The sequence below is a fragment of the Microcaecilia unicolor genome, chromosome 1 (assembly GCF_901765095.1).
Source record: "Microcaecilia unicolor chromosome 1, aMicUni1.1, whole genome shotgun sequence".
NCBI classification, from domain to species: Eukaryota; Metazoa; Chordata; class Amphibia; order Gymnophiona; family Siphonopidae; genus Microcaecilia; species Microcaecilia unicolor.
The window spans coordinates 467,820,782-467,841,895 of record NC_044031.1 but is presented as its reverse complement, the minus strand read 5'-3'; the positions used below and the strand labels follow the sequence as shown (position 1 = coordinate 467,841,895).

The 21,114-nt window shown below is 41.3% G+C and overlaps 1 protein-coding gene across 1 annotated transcript in view; it reads right to left on the bottom strand.

Moving 5' to 3' along the window:
* The window catches only part of CABLES1 (Cdk5 and Abl enzyme substrate 1), a 258,207-nt gene that overhangs the window by 3,849 nt on the left and 233,244 nt on the right, over positions 1–21,114 (bottom strand). Inside the window, 2 exon segments of the mRNA XM_030213504.1 lie at positions 8,512–8,719; positions 12,525–12,631. Of these exon segments, the coding sequence (XP_030069364.1) occupies positions 8,512–8,719; positions 12,525–12,631 (315 nt within the window).

The following is a 21,114-nucleotide window of genomic DNA, read 5'->3' as shown; positions in this document are numbered from 1 at the left end:
AACTCTCATTTTTCTTCTTCGTCTGTTCCACTACATTGTTAAAAACAAAAATCTCGCCTGTTTTAATGGGCTTAACGGCTAGTACATATATAACCAAAGAGGTGAAAACAACAAATTACAAACATCAAATGGCTTTCATGAAATGTTCGATGCCTATGAAAAGCAGATGCTGCATGAAAAACTGGACACAAAGTAAGTGAGCCCATCACCTTTAACATTAACCATGTAGTGATCTATATTATAGAAACCCTCAAAGCACTGAATGTTATGGTGTTGTATAGCCAAAGCAGATTCATATTTTCTAATTACACACAAATCACTCTACCATTCAGCAAACTTCAGCTTGGAGGCTTTTTTTTTTCTATTTGTCTCGGGGGGGGGGGGGGGGGGGGGGCTACAGGTCCACTGGACCTCCAGCTACCCATGCCCGGGGGGAGGGTGGGGTAGAGAAGGCCACTGGGTCACCAGGGAAAGTTTACTTGTTCGGGAGGGTTAGGGGAGCTGGAGGTCGTGCAGGGGAGGAGGGTGCGGGGGCCTGCAAGCATGCAAATGCATGCTAAACAGGGCTCCCCATTCCTCCCCGATGCTCGGCAAACCCCAACACCAGCTCCAGGGTTTGCCACAGGAGCAGGAGTTTATTGCGCTGTCCACTAAGCATTGGGGAGGAATAGTAAATGCTCTGCTTAGCATGCATTTGTATGTTACTTGCGCTCAGAGCCCGCAAGTGTGTTGTTTCACATGCTTGTGGGCTCTGATCATAGGGTGGGAGCAAATGCAGGCAGTAGTATGGCGCTACTAGCCTCTAGCGCCCGCAGTTGCTTCTGATCATCGTCCCCAGGACTCTTGGAAATTCTGCAATCATAGGCCCTAAGTCTAGCCACTCCACTAATTCCACACGCAGGACCCAAGAGGAAGGAAGAGCTCTGGAGTCTCACTGATGATGGTGCAGGGATGAGGGATTAGATTTTTTGGAAACTGGGCAACATTCTGGGGAAGAGGGAGCCTATTTCAAAAAGATGGGCTCCACCTTATTCGAGATGGAACCAGACAGCTTGTGCTAACATTTAAAAAGGAGGTAAGGTAGCTTTTAAACTAGAATCTGGGAGAAATATGACAGTTGCTCCGGAGAGCATGGTTCAGAGTGAGGTATCTCTGAAGGATACTATCATAAGGAAGTTAGGGCATCCGAATAAAGAGAATGCAAGAAAGGAAAATGTCAGTCAGGAGCCTTTAAGGGCAGAACAGAGTAAAGATGACAAATTATTCCTATCATCTACTAAGTAGCTAGTAGACAGAAAAATCCCCCCCCCCCCCCCCCCACACACTTTGAAGTGTCTGTATACCAATGCTAGAAGCCTTAAAAATAAGATGGGAGAATTAGAGTACATAGCACTAAATGAAGCGGTAGATATAATAGGCATCTCAGAGATCTGTTGGAAGGAGGATAACTAATGGAACACTGTGTTCCCCTGGGTAGAAATTATATTTGCAATGATAGGATGACTCAAATTGAAAAGGGGGGGGGTGCTACATGTTAAAGAGGGAATTGAGTTTAACAGAATAAAAATTCAGAAGGAAATAGTTAGTAATAAGGAACCCTTTCAGATAGAAATTCCACATGTGAAGGAAAGGAGACTGCTGGTAGGGCAATTCTGTCATCCACCTGACCAGAACAAACAAACAGAAAATGAAATGTTAGCAGAAGTTAGGGAAGCTAGCAAATTTGGCAACACTATAATAGTGGATGATTTGAGTTTCCAAATGCATAAAACGAGAAAGCGCTATTAAAAAACCATGTAAATCCACAAACTTAGGTAACAGGTTAATACAAAGGTTTCAAAAATCCTATATAATAAAGCTCACCTCCAACGTTCTGAGGTTGCCTGGTGGCTTCCGGTGGTGGTGTCCTTCATGGAGTAGATTGTGATGTCAGGGAGAGGGGAGGAGCCACGAGTGTCCACTGTGGAGGTGGAGTAGGGAAACGTCAGGGAGAGGGGAGGAGGAGCGAGTGTCCAATGTGGAGGTGGAGGAGTAGGGAAACACGCGGAGTGTGTTTCACTACTCCTCCCCTGCCAACCGCCCTCAAAAAAACTGCCGCCGACCTCCCTCTCCTGAACCGCTGCCGCCCAGCTGGTGAAAAAACCGCCGCCCCTTGGAGCCTGAGTTGTTTTGTTGCACAGAGGGGAAAGTGAAACAAATGCGCGACAGCGATGTGGGTAAGCAAAATCGGCCCTCAAAAAACCGCCGCCGCCCTCCCTCTCCTCCAAGTTCCAGCCCTGCCCTTGGACCCGCACTGGACTACATAGGCTTACTTCCACTCCTCTCTACTAAGAGAGGGGAGGGAGGACGGTGAACGACAACGTGGATGCAGCACCTCACAGGTTTGCTTTGAATTGAGTGTATGGCCATGACGGCTGCATGGTGCAGGGGAAACAGAGATTACCCTAATTGCCTTCCTTGCTTACAGTGGACTACATAGGCTTACTTCCACTCCTCGGAGGGGACCGAGGGAGGGAGGGGGGGATAACCTTGCTAGCGCCCATTTCATTTCAGCCAGAAACGGGCCTTTTTTTTACTAGTTATTAAATATTGCTGTGGTGGAGGAAAAGATCTGTTTGAACTTTACTAAAATAATTAAACAGAGAGGAGGTTTTTTTTTTTAAGTAAGAAACTCCAACGGTTATCACATCCATTGATATTGATGTGGCTGTGACTGTGATCAATTTTGCACCAAGGTCTTATTTTCCACTACAATAGTTAATAATTTTTGGAACCTTGGTATTAGTCTGTTAGCTATATTTATGGATTTTCTTGATTTTAATTATCCTGGTAAATATCACCTCAGGAAATGCTAGACAGGCAAAGTTCCTAGATGAAATAAATGATTGCTTCATGGAGCAGCTGATTCAGGAATCGACAGGAGGGGAGCTATTTTAGATCTGATCTTTATTGGAATGCAGGACTTTAGTGCGAGAGGTAATGGTTTTGGAGCTGCTTGGCAATAATGATCATAACATGATCAAATTTAAGATAAAAAAAATGCAGTGAACACACTAAGGAAACCTACTGCAACAACATTTAACTTTTGAAACAGCAAACTATGGTAAAAAGCTTAAAGGAGCAGCTGCAAAGATTAATAGTTTAAACCAGGCATGAATGTTTTTAAAAAATACCATCTTGGAAGGCCAGACCACTTGTATTCCATGTATCAAAACAGATGGTAGAAAGGCGAAATGACAGCCAGTATGGTTAGAAAGTTCAGGCGAAATAGCCAAAAGGGAAGAAAAGCACTAGAGGCCTCCAGAGCTGGGATAGCAAAAAGTTCTTTATTATAAGATCAGACACGGGCTGCGTTTCAGCATCTGTGTCTGTGGTGTGCCGTAATGACGCCAGTGAGCAAACACTTATGTGGTGCAGTTTGGATTAGGCAGTAGTTTTACAATTTTCAATTTGGATAGCTATATTTGTCAAACCCCTGACACAGGCATAAATGCCAAAACATGCCTGTGTCAGGTCTTATAGTAAAGAACTCTTTGCTATGCCAGCTCTGGAGGCCCCTGGTGCTTTTCTTCTCTTTTGGCATTAATAGCCTCTTTCACCTCTGGAACAAGTGGTAAAGCCAGTTAATGTCACTGGGTTTAAAAAGGTTTGGATAAATTCCTGAAGTCCATAAACTGGAATTTTGCTATTTTTTGGAACTGTACCAGATACTTGTGGACCTGGACCAGCCACTGTTGGAAACAGGATACTGAGGTAGATAGACCCTTCGTCTGACTCATGTTCTAGGTGTTGCCATTACACAACAACAGACTTCCACTTCACTTCCTCTCTAGAGGCTGTGACATTGCCTCTACCCATCAAGTGGAAAACCTGAACCCAAAATTGAACCTAGATCTTTCCACGCAAGTGTACAGCTACAGCACTTCCATAGAGCTACCAGGCTACTCCCCCTCCCATGGTCACATGAACAGGAGAAAAAAAAAGCTGAGCGTTTTTAGAGGTCCTCAACTGACTGGAAATATTTTTGCAAAGTCACTATCAGTAGAATATCAGACCTTCATCTAATCCATGGGTTCTCACAACCCAGCCCTCGGGACACACCAAACCAATCAGGTTTTCAGGATGCACACAGTGAATATGCACGAGACAGATTTGCATACAATGGAGGTAGTGCATGAGAATATATCTCATACATATTCATTGTGGATATCCTGAAAATCAAACTAGCTTGGTATGTCCCAAGGACTAGGGTTGAGAACCCCTGATCTTGAAGTCAAAAAGTATAAAAATGTTCATCCTTAAAACACAGTATATTTCAAATTAAAAAGAAAATGCTTTCTTCTTGAAAGGAAGTGTAAGAATTTAACTATATGTCTAGCAGTGCTGATAATATCAAAGATGGTCTTCCACTTTGTCTATTAAACATTTTTCGGGCATAAACGTGACCAATTAAGTAAGCTACAAATACTCAAGCCTTCGTAAGAATTTAAATATGCCTTTTAAGCCTAAAGCATTATACCTGAGATTTTTAAAAGTTGGTGCCATCCAATTCCATCTGCCTCCCCAAGAGACCTCCAATCCAATCCATCTGTCAACTATGGGATTCTGCCAGGTACTTGTGACCTGGAATTGCCACTGTTGGAAGCAGGAGACTGGGCTAGATGGACCATTGGTCTGACCCAGTATGGATATTTTTATATTCTTATATTCTCTCCCCAACTCGTGTACCTCTCATCCAATCCCACCCTCCATCCCATGTGGACCAATCCATTTCTTCATCTTGGACTTCTGATCCCTCCCCTCCCATAGACTTCAGGATTCTTACAGTATGGTCAACAAAGCAATGAATGAAGGAACCAAGTCAGCTCATGCTTACAAGAAGCCCCGTCTTCCATAAGAATGGCTGAAGAGAGCAAGGGGATAATGAGACCATTTGTTTTCTGCTGACAATGCTGGTAGTGAACTGAAGTCTGAAAATGGTTCAGGATCTGAGACTGGACAGTAGTGGATCCAGTGGCAACTGTGCCACACCCATAATTTTGGCACTCTAGTAAGCCTGTTTATAAATCCAAACCTTCTCTAGGGGTGAGGAAGTGATTCACTTTGCAACGACCAATAATAATGACAAATACTACCAAACTGTGATGTTGAATTCATTGACAGCTGAAGTAAGAACATCCACTCATTTCACCCAGCTTACAAGAGGGCTTTCAGGTAAATAATGACTGTCACCACTGATCTGAGACACAACTGAACAGCCTAGGGACAAAAGGCGCTCTACACTTCTGCCTGAGCTATCTGGTTCTTGAATTACCACTTATTTTCACATGAATTTATTTATAAAATCTATTATAGAATCAAATCTGATGAAAATCATTCATGTCTGTTTACAATTTATTTATTTATTGCATTTGTATCCCACATTTTCCCACCTTTTTGTGGGCTCAAAGTGGCTTACAATACATTATGAATGATGGAAATTACATTTTGTTACAATTCGGTTATGGATTACATTGTGAAGAGTTGTACGAGACAAAATCAAAGTATTGTTAAGGAATATATCAATGGAAAAGAACATTGAAACATTGGAAGGAAAACAACGAGAAACTAGAGGGTCTGAGGACAATATATAACATAGAAAATGTATACCATAGATTTTTCGTTATGATGTGATTAAAGGTATGAGTGTGGTGTGATTTCAGGATTGAGAATTCATAAGTGGATGTGTTGATGTATAACAGAGCAGTGAGTGTGGATTTTATGTGTTTTGGTTCTTTCTGTAGATTTTATCAAAAAGATGTGTTTTCAGTAATTTGCGGAAGTTGGTTTGTTCGTAAATCGTTTTCAGGTTGCGCGGAAGTGTGTTCCAGAACTGCGTGCTCATGTAGGAAAAGGTTGACGCGTGTAGCGCCTTGTATTTCAGGCCCTTGCAGTTAGGGAAGTGGAGGTTGAGGAAGGTTCGTGATGATCTTTTAGCGTTTCTGGGTGGTAAGTCAATTAACTCAGACATGTAGGCTGGGGCTTCGCCGTGAATGATTTTGTGGACTAATGTGCATACTTTAAAAGTAATGCGTTCCTTAAGTGGGAGCCAGTGTAACTTCTCTCGTAAGGGTTTTGCACTTTCATATTTTGGTTTTCCGAAGATGAGTCTGGCTGCTGTATTCTGGGCTGTCTGAAGTTTCCTCAGGATTTGCTCTTTGCAGCCTGCATACAGCGAGTTGCAGTAATCCAAATAACTGAGTACGAGGGATTGCACTAGGCTGTGAAAAACGGATCTTGGGAAGAATGATCTTAATCTTTTCAGTTTCCACATGCAGTAGAACATCTTTTTGGTTGTGTTGTTTGCATGGGTTTCGAGCGTTAGGTGGCGATCGATAGTAACTCCAAGAATTTTTAATGTTTCTGAGATTGGGAGGTTTAGTTTTGGTGTATTTATAGCGGCAAATTCCTTCGCGTTGTATTGGGAAGTGAGTATCAGGCATTGAGTCTTTTCTGCATTCAGTTTCAGACTAAATGCATCTGCCCAGGTGTTCATGATGTGTAGGCTTTGGTTAATTTCGTTGAAGATTTCCTTGATGTCTTGTTTGAAAGGGATGTATATTGTTACATCATCGGCTTATATATGTGGGTTGAGGTCATGGTTTGATAGGATTTTTGCCAAGGGGATCATCATTAGGTTGAAGATGGTTGGTGACAGAGGTGATCCTTGCGGTACTCCACATTCAGGTGTCCATGCGGCAGACGTGGTTGAATTTGATGTGACTTGGTATGAACGCTTGGTTAGGAACCCTTTGAACCAGTTTAGGACATTTCCTCCAATGCCAAAGTATTCAAGTATGTGTAATAGGACTCCGCGGTAAACCATATCAAAGGCACTCGACATGTCAAATTGTAGGAGGAGAATATTGTTGCCGGTTGCAATCATTTGTTTAAATTTAGTCATGAGGGTAATTAATACTGTTTCTGTGCTGTGATTTGATCGGAATCCTGATTGGGCATCATGCAATATTGAGTGTTTGTTTAGATAGTTGGTAAGTTGTTTAGTTACCATTCCTTCAGTTATTTTGGTTGTTAGTGGTATGGATGCTACTGGTCTGTAGTTGGTTATTTCTCTTGCGCTTTTCTTTGTGTCTTTGGGTATAGGGGTGAGTAAAATTTTTCCTTTTTCTTTTGGGAAAAGTCCTTTTTGTAGCATGAAGTTTGTGTGGGTCGTTAGGTCTGTTATGAATTGTTGAGGAGCTGATTTCATGAGGTTATTTGGGCATAAGTCTAGTTTGCAGTGGGATTTGGCATATCTTTTAAGTGTTTCAGAGATGAGGTCTTCTGACAGTGGTTCGAATTCGGTCCAGGTTCTGTCTGCTGGGTATATTCCGTCTTCAGGGTCTAGACAGTCTAGGAGTGTGGCGTATTCAGTATGGCTGGCAGGTATTTTGCGTCGTAATTGTGTAATTTTCTCCTTGAAATATTTTGCAAGGTTGTCTACGTCTGGTATATCTTTGCTGTTGTTTGTAACTGGTGTGGTGTCTAGCAGTTTGTGCACAAGGTGGAAGAGTTTATGTGTGTCTTTGTAGTTTGGTCCTATTGTCGTCTTGTAGTGTATTCTTTTAGTCTGTTTTATGGTGTATTTGTATTTCCTCCTAAGTAGTTTCCAGGCATTTAATGTATGTTCATCTCTTTTTTTTATCCATGCACGCTCTAGTTTCCTGACTTGTGTTTTAAGCTTTTTCAGCTCTTCGGTGAACCACGGGTTTGATTTTTTTCTGTGTGATGTTCTGGTTTGGATTGGGGCAATTTTGTCTAGTGTTGTTGTGCATAGATCGTCCCATTCTTGGAGGAATTGGATGGTATCAGCATTGGTTGACCATTTGCTCTGGTAGATCTGTTGCCAAAATGTTGTGGGGTTGATTTTTCCTCTCATGGTGTATGTTGTTCGCTCATGTTTATTTATTGTGTGTATGTGTGTTTTTTGCCAGTAGAGAGAGACATTTGCTTTATGGTGGTCTGACCATAATGTAGGTGTCCATCTTGTTTCAGTAAGTGTGACAGTTGATTCAATGACAATCGGATAAACAGAATCCTAATCTAAAACTCAATTCTCTTTCCCTTTCACAGAGAAGCCCATAAACATGCTAAACTAAACATCACCCACTTTTACATTATTCTCCATACCTTTATAACAACCCAATTAGCTCCATCTTCTCACTGCCATAGCTCAGCTACTATGGAAAAAGAAATGTTTTCTACAGCAAGTGAACATAACAAAATCTTCTTCTATGATACAGTAATGAATGGACGCTGCCCAGCATGGACCAATGAACACTAACCCTGCATTATTATGTTTTATTCACTTTACTGTTTGTTTGTAAGCCGCATTGAACTTGAGTCTATTTCGGGCTAATGTGGCGTATAAATGTCATGAATAAAATAAAGATTAAACAATTCTATCTGGAGGCATTTCTGTGGGATCTGAATTATACATGGTAGATGCACTTCCAGTTTGGCGCAACTTACGTCAATAAGATGTTTTACTTCATGTTTTCTAAGGTCGCTGCCGATTTTGGCCGCTAGGAGGATGCATGCTCCAGCGCACAGCTTTCTGTTGTGCTTGTTCAGTTTTCCCTTCAAAGCCAGTTTCTCAAAGTAGACAAAGGCCATGGCCACAGTAGGTTCTTCATAGCCACACTCTTCCTGGGCCAGTTTGCGCATCTCTCGCTTCAGGCTAAAAGAGAAGACCACATAGATTTACCTATCTGGTCTGAACAAACTTAAGCCCACATGAGAATGCCTTAATTTATAAGTAGGGCTGGCTTTTAGTACCAGAGACATCCTGTGTGAAAACTGCTAACAGTGCCCTTCATGGCTGGAGGACAGAGAACATTCTCTCCTGTTGTGCCCCTCCCCCTCCGATTAGTGCAGGTAGTGGCACCGCCCCTTTAAAACCATGGTGCTTTGTATGATCATGCAGCTTTCACACCTCTAAAAAGTTGGCCCTGCTTATTAGCAAGCACTAGGGGGAGACAGCATGTCAGTCAAATCATTTCATTGGCTAATATGCCCTTGTTATTCCTGTAGTGTCACTGTATCACCTGAAATGGCAGTCAGAGCTCTCCATAGCAGGGCATTAAGATTGGGTTGAGGAGAGGGGAATTTTGTAAAGTTTGAAAACAGAATAGCTAATATTCTTCCACATTTTGTTCCTATGTGTTTCAGGGTTGCATACCATTTGTTTTTTTAAAGTACATTTTTTCCCTAGCAATATTTGCTTGCTCTATTGTAATTCCAGTTCAATTGCAACCAGTGCTGAAATCTAGCATAAGCCCACTATAACATATTTTTCTACCTGTTTTGTTTTTAACAACCATCCCTAACTCAGCTCACACTTTGAAGTGATTGTCATTGGCCATGGTTCACAGGCGGCAGCTCTCAACACAACCCAGATCACATGCAGTAGTTTTCAGCAGTGTGCAATGACAGAGTGGTTAAAAATGGGGAGAGTGTTTGAAGTTATCATGGGAAATCATCTGGATCCAGTGATCACTGGAAGGTGTGGTTCATTATTAAAACACATGTGGGGAGTGGTTATTCGAAAGTGAATGTTCTAGATTTAATGAAAATATAAATTTTTGCCAAGATGGGAAAATATTTCAAGCAGTTATTAGCTGGATGGGAATATCTGGGAGAAGTAGAAAGGCACTGAGAAAAACTGAAAGGAGTTATCTTAAGGACAACAAATATTTTTGTTAGGTAAGTTTAGTTTAATAGTATACCTTGATATATTACCATTTAAGAAAATAAATAAAAAGAAACAGAGCAGTTAACTCTCCATAATGGTAAAAAAAAAAAAAAAAAAGTGAAGCAAACAGAATAAATAAATAATAAAAAAAATCAATCAAGGGAGCGGTCAGGACCCCACAATGCCACAGTGCTAGTGAAAACCAATAAGCCTTAAGGCCTGCTTTAAAATGAGACAAGGATTGTTTAATGCAGAGATATTCATGCAATGGAGACAGAATATAAAACGCAAAACTGCATGAGGACTCATGGTGCGTTATTTAAGGAGGCCAAATGAATAAATGATTATTATTGTGGGAACAGAGAATGTGAGATGGAGCACGTGGAATAAGTGTATTAAACAAAGTTGCTGGTTGACCGGTTTTCAAAGTTTTAAAAGGTTAGAACTATGCCCCCCCCCCCCCCCCCCCCCCAGTATTCAACATGGATATTCGATGCCAGGCTGTTTCTGGCGACTGGCACCGAACATCCTGGTTTTTCAACGCCAGCTAGAACGTGACCGGTTAAGTCAATATTCAGACTTAACTAGCATGGCTCAGCAGGTAAAGATAGGCCTGCTTTTTATGCAGCCTTATCTGGCCACTAAGCCAGGCCGGTTAAGTTATGAATATAGGGACTTAACTGGTCACGCCCCTGGAATGCCCCCAACATCACTGGCTTTAATTTTTGGCAGTAACTGGGCATTTTCAGCAGCAATAACTGGTTAAATGCAGCTGAAAATGAACAAGTTATCCACAGAGACACAAGTTAACCAGTTGGGGGCCGCTCCTGGTCGGTTAGCTCATGCTGAATATCAGGCCCATTGTATTTAATTCTAAATGAAACTGGGAGCCAAGCAGGGGCGTAGCCAGACTTCGGCAGGAGGGGGGTCCAGAGCCCAAGGTGAGGGGGCACATTTTAGCCTCCACCGGCGCAGTCAACCCCCCCCCCCCCGCCAATGCCGACCACGCCGCTGCCGCCACCATTTTTGCCCCTCCCGCCACCAACCTGCCTTTGCTGGCTGGGGACCCCAATCCACGACAGCCGAGGTCCTCTTCTTCCCGCAAAAGGCTTTCTTCTGTTTCTGACAGAACGAAGATTTGCAGATCAGCTGATCTGCAAGGCTTTGTTCTGAGTCTGACGTCCTGCATGTTGTACGTGCAGGACGTCAGAAACAGAAGGAAGCCTTTTGCGGGAAGAAGAGGACCTCGGCTGGCGAGGGTTGGGGTCCCCCGCCAGCAAAGGCAGGTGACAGCAACGGCGGGTTGGCAGCGGGAGGGGGGGGGGTCGAGAGGGTCGTCAGCAGGGGGGTCCAGGGACAAATCTATGGTGGCCCAGGCCCTACGTAGCTACGCCACTGGAGCCAAGGTGCATGGTCAATGTGCTTGAGCTTAACCAAGTGACATACAGCCATATTCTGAATAGTTTGAATTTTCCTAGGACCACAGTTGGATTGAGCTCATGCCTTTTTGGGTATGGCATAAGGAGAGTTACATTCAGGTACATTATTATATATATTTCTCTCTCCCTACAGGATTTGCAATCTAAGGGGCCCTTTTACTAAGTCACGATATGCACTAATGCGTGCTTACTACAGGTTAAAAACCACTACCATGAGGCATGCTCAGGCATCCCGCGGTAGTTTAGGGATCAATGTATGCTTCACAGGTGGTAAAAGATTTTATTTTTTAGTGCTGGGGGGGGGGGGGCAGAGAGTAGGCATCTACTGCACTAATAAGTTAGCAGAAGTGGGAATTGAGGCCTGGCTTCTCTGGTTTTCAGTCCACTTTATATTGCTCTCCTCAGGGCTCCTGACTCAGTTATGACACAGCTTTTTCTTTTTTTTAAATGGCGCAACTGAATGAGTTTTTTTTCGATGAAAAATAGCAGTTGAGTACAGGTTCCTGATAAATAGTTCTTAAAAACTGAGTGCACCTGACTTCAAACATCAAAACATTCTTTTATTGTTTCCATTTTAGTGAGCACTGCCCCGTTGCCCTCCATAATGACAGCTGCGGTGCTCAGTTATACCACAGATTTATGGACATGGAACGCGGAACCCTCATCATCATGACGGTTTGGTAAGGGGAAACATTTATATAGAACCAACATTTGCCAGGTTTAAAAAAATCTACTTGACTCCAGGAATGAAATAAGTCATTAACCCCATTTTGCATTACCCACTGACTAAACGATTACAGGGCACTGTTTGCACTACTGCTTGACATCCTTTTCCTGTGTTGTTCACAGCCCTATGACTTTATATATCTAGTTAATACTGAATTCAACTGGAAATAATGCCAGACAATCATACTCAATCCTTCATCTTTATAACCAATTATTGTACTCTTCACAGATCAACTGTAGCACTGACAACAGATGAATTAGGATTTAAGGGAACGCACAATTCTGTATACTGCAAATTAAAAAACACACGTTCTGGAGTAATTTTCCAGCGTAAGATTTTGGACACATTGCCAGTTTTCATGACGGCTGGCAACACACAAATTGTGTTGATGGTGTGCATGCGTTTCAGTGGCCAGCACTTTGATCATTATGGCAAGTTTGAAAGCAAGGCCGATTTTGGTGGGGCGAAGGGAGAAGAACAAAGTAATTCCTGGGCCCCTTTTAGTGAAGCTGAGCAATGTCACTGAGGAACAGGGTGGGAGCAACTGAGTTTCTGACCTGAGCTTTGGTGTGTCTACTGACAGCCCAGTTTTGAGTTTCATTAGCTACGCCATGTCTTACTCTACCTCCTTATTTTGCTGAGAGTCAACTTGATGTGAGGGAACTTTTCCTTGAAGGTCTCATTCATGTCCTTCTTGAGGTCAGATGGCTTCACATATTCGATGACTGTGGTCTGTAATATGTCAGTCAAGATGGGTTATTCCAGTTACAAGGTGTAATGCAATGTGCAAGCTATTTCAAAAACCAAACTAAATCAGTAGAGAAAAAAATATGCAAAAATCTTGAACTACAAGAATAAAGTCAAACTCTTCTGTATAGTCAATCTATAAAAGTCAGAGACCCGAATATGAAATTTCAATCCTGACATTCAGTCTCTGTATATAGAGCTCCACAGCGATCCATTATAGGCTAAAGTACTAGAATAAAAAACCTAAAGTAATTGACTATAAGAGTGAGTGTAAGGCGGAGCTAGACAAAGTTTCATAGGATCAAGGAGGCAGATTGTAGCGATTGGAATTTTTATTCCTTTATAAATTGCAGATTCATAAAGTGCTTAAGATGATGCTCAGCAAGTTGATTAACACAGTAGCAAGGAAGGAGCAGATAGAAGGCAACTGCTCTCCCCTTCGCCCACCCACCTACAGCATACAATCTGGCAGTGGAGAGAGGCTTTAGGTTGTGGGGCAATAGGAGAAGCCAAAGCTGCCGCTAAGGGTGGGCGGGATGGTGCACCCACCTACTTACACCCAAAAGCTGCAGCCTCAGCCTCTCTTCATTGCCCACCTGCCCCCAAAAGTTGCAGTTTTAACCACTTACCACTGTTAGTCCCATCCACACCCAGCATACACAACCACTCTTCATCACCTACTTCAGCTATCCCAGCAGCAGGCTTGGCTTACATCCCCATCCATAGCAGTAGCCTCTGAAACTCTCCTCTACCCCCCCCCCCCCCAAATAGTAGTTTCTGTCAATCCCCCCTCCCCCCTCCCAAAAAAAAAGATTCTTAAAATTTTTTAAAAATTTATCCTACCAAATGGGCTGCTGGAGAATTGCCTCCTCAGCAACAATGCTCCTTAAGGGCTGTGCCTGCGGTTTCTAGCGCTCCAAGTATCCTCCCGATCAAGGTGGCTTCATGTGGGCTGCCTCTCCAAGGTGGATACCACCAAATTTCTCTCTTTCTTCATCCACCACCAGCGCGCAAACACAAATCATTCTCTCTTTGTCTCCTCCCAGGACGCACACACAAACACCCACCTTCCTCTCCCACAGCTCTCTCTCTCTCCAGCAGGTGTGTGCACACAGAGCTCGCTCTCTCTCTGCTTCCCTCCAGTGCATGCTCACCCCCCCCCCCCCATACACATGTACCCATAACTCTCTCTGCCTTCCCCAGCACACGCGCTCACCCATAGATTTCTGTCAATCCCCATGCCATATACCTTCCTGTGGCATACAGTCATCCCCCCCCACAGCTGCTTTCCAATGATGAACCCCACAGCAACTGAATTGTCAGTACTGCTCTCCAGCTTTTTATCTTCTCTACCTGCACATACCTCCCCAGTTCCTGCACTGCAGTACACTTACAGTAGTTTGCACTCCCCCTCTCCCCTGCCTCTCTTTCTAGCAGCATAGACACTCAGTTCATGCTCCCCTCCCCCAGCAATATTACAGAAATAGAAACAGATATGAAAAATATCAGAGATGTACATTTTCCAAAGCTGACATGGTCCAAGTCATAAATAAAATAAAATATTTTTTTGTATCTTTGTAGTCTGAGCATTTTATTTTTCCATTTGATTTGGTCTGCTTTTCTCTGTTTTCCTGCCTTTCCAGGGTCTTCTGTCTATTTGATATCTTTTCTTTCTCCATGTCCGCAATCCATCATCTATCTGAGTTGTCCAGCATCTCTCTGCTTTGTCCATGATCCCCCCATGTTCAGCATCTGCCCTCTTAGTGTCCTTATACTCCCCTTATATTCAGCATTGCCCTTCTGTGTTCCTATCCCACCTCTTTTCCAACATTGCCCTTCTGTGTTATCACACCCCAGCATTGCCCCTCTGTGTTCCTATCACACCTCTTCTCCAGCATTACCCCTCTATGTTCCTGTCTCTATTATTACTCCAAGTCCAGCATCTCTTGTCTGTGCCCTGTTCCTCCTCTCTCTTCCCTCCTCCCACACCCATGTTCCAGCATCCCCCTCTTGTATCCCCTGCCTCCCCCTTGTGTTCTGTATAACCTTGTCTCTCCATCTGTGGGTTCGCATCTCTCCTCCTCTGATCCACCTCAAAACCCAGTTTCTGTCTCTGCCCTTCCCCTTCTTGTGCTCCCCTTCCTGGCAGGTCCAGCACATCTCTATTTCCCTCCAGCCTCCCCAGGGTGCAGTACTTCTCCCTTCAGCCCCACCACCCCAGGGTCCAGCACATCTCCAAATCCCTCCAGTTCCTCCCCCTCCTTGATGGATCCAACATATCTTAATCCCTCTCACTACCTCTAAGCCTCCTGAATACAGCGTCTCTCTCACCCTTTCTCCCCCCTCCCAGCTTATCTCAATCCTCAGCGTTGGCAGAGGCAGTCATCAAGACACACTGCTCTGGCTGGTGACAGGGCCTTCCTTCTGCTGAGTGCTGCACCTCCATTTCCCCCCCCCCCCCCCCCGTGGGTCAATATAATATTCACTGTTTGGAGTGCTCAATGTATGCAGCCATTCCCTGGAGAAACCACATGGTTTCAAGAGTCCAGTGCCAAGTGGCATCCAATCCAAAAAATATGAATGCAGGGAGGTTAACCACTACGTGGCATCCTCTAACAGGATTAAGTGATCAGAAGAGAGACATCAGTAAGAAGGCACAGGGATCTCTTAGATCTCAGTGAAGGGGGCTGTTTTAGTTGCTAGAGTAGTATCATTCAAGGTTTGTACCTGGAAGCTTCCATGTTGGAAACAGGGGCTTAGACATGGGGGGGGGGGGGGGGGGGGGGGGGGGGAGTGCTGGCACAGCACAGAGCCCAGAAAAAACTAAATACGGAAGAACTCAAGAAAACCAGACTCGAAGATAGATGAAAAGCCAAATTTATTGCACGAGACCCTACACGGTCCGTGTTTCGGCCAACCAGGCCTTCCTCAGGGGTCTAAAAACAAAACATAAAATATATCATAAAACTAACATTTAAAAATACATATAAATATTAAAACGAAAATAAAAATAGAAATGGAAATAAAATGTCGATATCAAAACCGCAAAGAAATGGCAAATAGCTATAATGGTAAAAGTGTAAACCATAGACATAATACAATAAATTGTGGTATTATATCAAAAAGCGAACAGAATGAATTTACATAAATATGTCCGTAAAAAGAAATTATTATTAAAATGAATTTATGACATACCTATGAATTGGCTTATACAGTTATTTATATATACATCCAAAGATTCATTCAAATTCAGACAGATCTGAATGAAGACGTGAAAACATAAATATACAAATTAATGAGGCAAATATGTTAACCACCACGTTTGGTGAATGACATACACCCTACAGATATATGGACATAGTTCAACTTAACGATAATGTGTGTTATATCACTAGAGAAAGAGCTGTAACCACGAGCATTTATGTAAGATATATTAACTACTGGCAAGAATTGACATCCAAGGAGATCCGCCTCTAAATAGTTTCAAAATTTACCTATTATGAAAAGATGATATCAAAAAGAGTTGGTAAAGATAAAGATAAAACAATAAGGTTAGAGGCATTGTAAACTGAAAGATTTGACAATAAAAAGATTTTGAATGTATTTCTCCTTTAAAAGTAACGCCGTAGTTGGACCATTATATTAAAAATATACATATACATATAAAGAAGACCTTACAATGTTCTCAAAGGGACAAGTTATAGCTAAGTTTAATAATAAGAGTCGGCGAAAATATATGTTTAAATCTAAGACATACTTTAAAACGAGCGTTAAATACTAGTGCTACCGAAACTAATTCATAAACCCTTTAAACGGATTTAAGTCGGTATGAATAGAACGCTGTGATATAAGGTTCTAAATAGCATGCACCATTAATTAGAAGTATGCTCATGTCTTATAGAGTAGAAAACTTGCCTGCTAATGCTGTCCAAGCTAATGCGTGAGCCGTATAATTGAAATGAAAACCAGAATAGAGGAAACGCTGTAATTTGAAGTCCAAAGTGACGTAAGCGTCATGGGATAACATCTGACATTCTTAAGGGCCAATAGAAATCAAGAACAAGGTGGTTTGAAAGAAAACAAAATTACTGGACGAACTGTCAAAGAATAATCAGTGACGTGTATAGGCTGTACATTGATCTTAATTGGCTGCATTAATTAATGGCTTGTATGCAACACATTTTGATAAATTATATAATAAATAGGGTTGCACCAAGCACAAGATGACGGGGATATAAAGTGACAGGGTAAACTGTCTAAAAACATAATACGATAATTGCAATTGTCCACTTGAATAGTAACCTATATGCAGTACATTTTTAATGAAGTGTAAATGAGGTTAGAATTACAATGTAAAGTAAAAGGCAGCCTATCACAAGAAGACATAATACAATGAACGCAGTTGTTAACTTAAATGACAACCTGTATACAGTTAACTTTTATGAAAATATAAGTGAGGCTGCATCAAAGCGTAAAACTTGTAAAATGTCTTATATGATATGAGTAGGAAAGCCCAATCATGAAGTAATGCAAGTATATAGTAACTTAAAAATGGACAATATAGAAAAATTATAAAAAATGTATTAGTTCTAACTCTTTATTTAGACCGTTTGGGGTTACTGTGTCTAGTTCATAAATAGCACGTTGTTCTGCTCTTAGTAACATGCTGTCTAAATCACCACCTCGCCAGCCTTGTTTTAGTGTTCTGAATATAAAGAATTTCATATCATCTGAATTGTGTCCAGCTTCTATCCAGTGGTTCACCAAAGGTGCCGTCTTGAGTTGTCTCTTAATGCAGCTGCGGTGCTCTATGATTCTAACCTTAATCATTCTGTTGGTCTTACCAACGTATATTAAACCGCACGGGCATAGGACTATATATACCACATTTTGTGTTTTGCAATCACTATTGAAATTTAATTTATAATGTTTTTGAGTCTTAGGGTGTATGAACTCTCGTAAAGTCAATGAATGGGTGCAAACAGAACAAGTGTTGCAAGGTTTATGACCATTTTTCGTTACTACAGATCTATCCAATGTGGGAAGTGCAGATGGGACTAAACGATCTTTTAAATTTGGATTTTTGGAAACAGCAAATATAGGTGTGATGTCTTTAAAGCAAGGAAGTGTCTGTATAATGTGCCAATGTTTTTTGATGATATTTTTAAATTGATGACTGTATGAAGAGAACCGAAAATTGCATACAATATCGGGCGCAGTCTTGAATTTACGCCCAGTTTGCAAAAGTTCTTCTCTTGTTATGTCACATGCTTTGTGGAAGCCTTTCTTAATGCATGTTTTGGGATATCCTCTTTTGATGAATCTATCTGAAAGAAATTTTGACTGTTGTAAAAAGTCTTCTGTATTGGCACATATGCGTTTAAGTCTCAAAAATTGGCAGAAAGGCAAATTATCTTTGAGAGCTCTGTTGTGATAACTTGTATAATGAAGATAGCAATTACGGTCAGTGGGTTTCCTGTACAATGTTGTGGTAAGCCAATATTGGTCTTTAATGACCAATACATCCAAAAAAGAAATTCTCTCCATATTGTATTGCATTTTAAACTTCAAATTAGTGTTGAGACTATTTAGCCAACCGAGAAACTCATGCAATAGTTCTATGTCGCCTTTCCATAAGATAAAAATATCATCTATATACCTCTTGTATAGTTTAATCTCTTGTTTGTATGGATGATCCTCATAGAAGAAACTTTCAAATTTTCCACATAAAGATTGGCTATATCAGGGGCCATACTGGCCCCCATGGCTGTCCCTTTAATCTGTAAGTAAAAGTTACCATTAAAAGCAAAATAGTTCTTAGTCAGAGCTAAAGTGGCTAAGGTCAGAATAAGCCGATTAGGAATCCTAGTGTAAGTTTGCCTATCACAAATGGTTTCTTCAATGATTGCTAATGCTTCTAATTGAGGGATATTTGTATATAGTGACTCTATGTCTAGAGTGACTAAAATTACTCCCTCCAAATCACCATCATATTCCTCAAGTATATTGATAAAATGTGCTGTATCCCGTATGTAAGATTTAATTAAGGGGATATATGGTCGCAGAAAAAAATCTGTAAAAATAGACAACGGCTCTAAAACGGACCCATTGGCTGAAATAATGGGCCGTCCTGGAGGATTTTCTATGTTCTTGTGAATTTTAGGTAACATATAAATTGTAGGGATGGTGGGGTGTTCATTCACTAGGAATTGTCTCTCCTTAAATGTTAAATAACCCATCTTATTAGCATAATCGACAACTTCAATAATATCTCCTTTCAATGTTTCTGTGGGATCTTGTGGTAAACAGACATAGAATTCAGTATTGTTTAGCTGCCGCATAATTTCGGCAATATATAGAGTTCTATCCATGACCACTATACCACCTCCCTTGTCAGCTGGTTTGATAACTATATTATGGTTAGATGCAAGGGTGTTCAATGCCCTATATTCTTCTTTGGACATGTTGTAGTAAGGAGTTCTCGTTCCATTCAATTCTGTGTCAGTAATATCTCTGAGTACTACTTCGTAAAAGGTTTTAATTATAGGGTCCATTGGGCCCGGAGGGATCCATTTTGATGGCTTCTTTACTACGGATGTATCTGTATAGGAAGTTGAACTGGTGGAAAAAAACTGTTTAATTTGTAGTTTTCTCTGAAATTTGAACAAATCAATGCGCGTTTGCAATGCATTGTAATTAGATGTGGGGGAAAAGGAGAGACCCTTCCGTAATATTTGATTTTCTAAATCTGTGAGATGATGTTGTGATAAATTGAAGATAGGAATGTCATCTACCAGCCGGGTTGAAATCTCTTTGGACCCCCGCCCCTGCCTCTGCCTCTTCCTCTTCCCCTGTTGTGAGAGTAGTGGGGAACGGAGGGTGTTTCCACTATGTTGGAATTGTATCGGTCTCTTCGAGGGCGGCTCTGTTGCCAAAGTTGTTCTAAAAAATGATGTGTAGAGGAGGTATGTGTGATAGGACTGGAGAGAGGGGATGTGAAAGGTTCGTCAAAATTTCTTTCAGATAGATTCATCAAAAGAGGATATCCCAAAACATGCATTAAGAAAGGCTTCCACAAAGCATGTGACATAACAAGAGAAGAACTTTTGCAAACTGGGCGTAAATTCAAGACTGCGCCCGATATTGTATGCAATTTTCGGTTCTCTTCATACAGTCATCAATTTAAAAATATCATCAAAAAACATTGGCACATTATACAGACACTTCCTTGCTTTAAAGACATCACACCTATATTTGCTGTTTCCAAAAATCCAAATTTAAAAGATCGTTTAGTCCCATCTGCACTTCCCACATTGGATAGATCTGTAGTAACGAAAAATGGTCATAAACCTTGCAACACTTGTTCTGTTTGCACCCATTCATTGACTTTACGAGAGTTCATACACCCTAAGACTCAAAAACATTATAAATTAAATTTCAATAGTGATTGCAAAACACAAAATGTGGTATATATAGTCCTATGCCCGTGCGGTTTAATATACGTTGGTAAGACCAACAGAATGATTAAGGTTAGAATCATAGAGCACCGCAGCTGCATTAAGAGACAACTCAAGACGGCACCTTTGGTGAACCACTGGATAGAAGCTGGACACAATTCAGATGATATGAAATTCTTTATATTCAGAACACTAAAACAAGGCTGGCGAGGTAGTGATTTAGACAGCATGTTACTAAGAGCAGAACAACGTGCTATTTATGAACTAGACACAGTAACCCCAAACGGTCTAAATAAAGAGTTAGAACTAATACATTTTTTTATAATTTTTCTATATTGTCCATTTTTAAGTTACTATATACTTGCATTACTTCATGATTGGGCTTTCCTACTCATATCATATAAGACATTTTACAAGTTTTACGCTTTGATGCAGCCTCACTTATATTTTCATAAAAGTTAACTGTATACAGGTTGTCATTTAAGTTAACAACTGCGTTCATTGTATTATGTCTTCTTGTGATAGGATGCCTTTTACTTTACATTGTAATTCTAACCTCATTTACACTTCATTAAAAATGTACTGCATATAGGTTACTATTCAAGTGGACAATTGCAATTATCGTATTATGTTTTTAGACAGTTTACCCTGTCACTTTATATCCCCGTCATCTTGTGCTTGGTGCAACCCTATTTATTATATAATTTATCAAAATGTGTTGCATACAAGCCATTAATTAATGCAGCCAATTAAGATCAATGTACAGCCTATACACGTCACTGATTATTCTTTGACAGTTCGTCCAGTAATTTTGTTTTCTTTCAAACCACCTTGTTCTTGATTTCTATTGGCCCTTAAGAATGTCAGATGTTATCCCATGACGCTTACGTCACTTTGGACTTCAAATTACAGCGTTTCCTCTATTCTGGTTTTCATTTCAATTATACGGCTCACGCATTAGCTTGGACAGCATTAGCAGGCAAGTTTTCTACTCTATAAGACATGAGCATA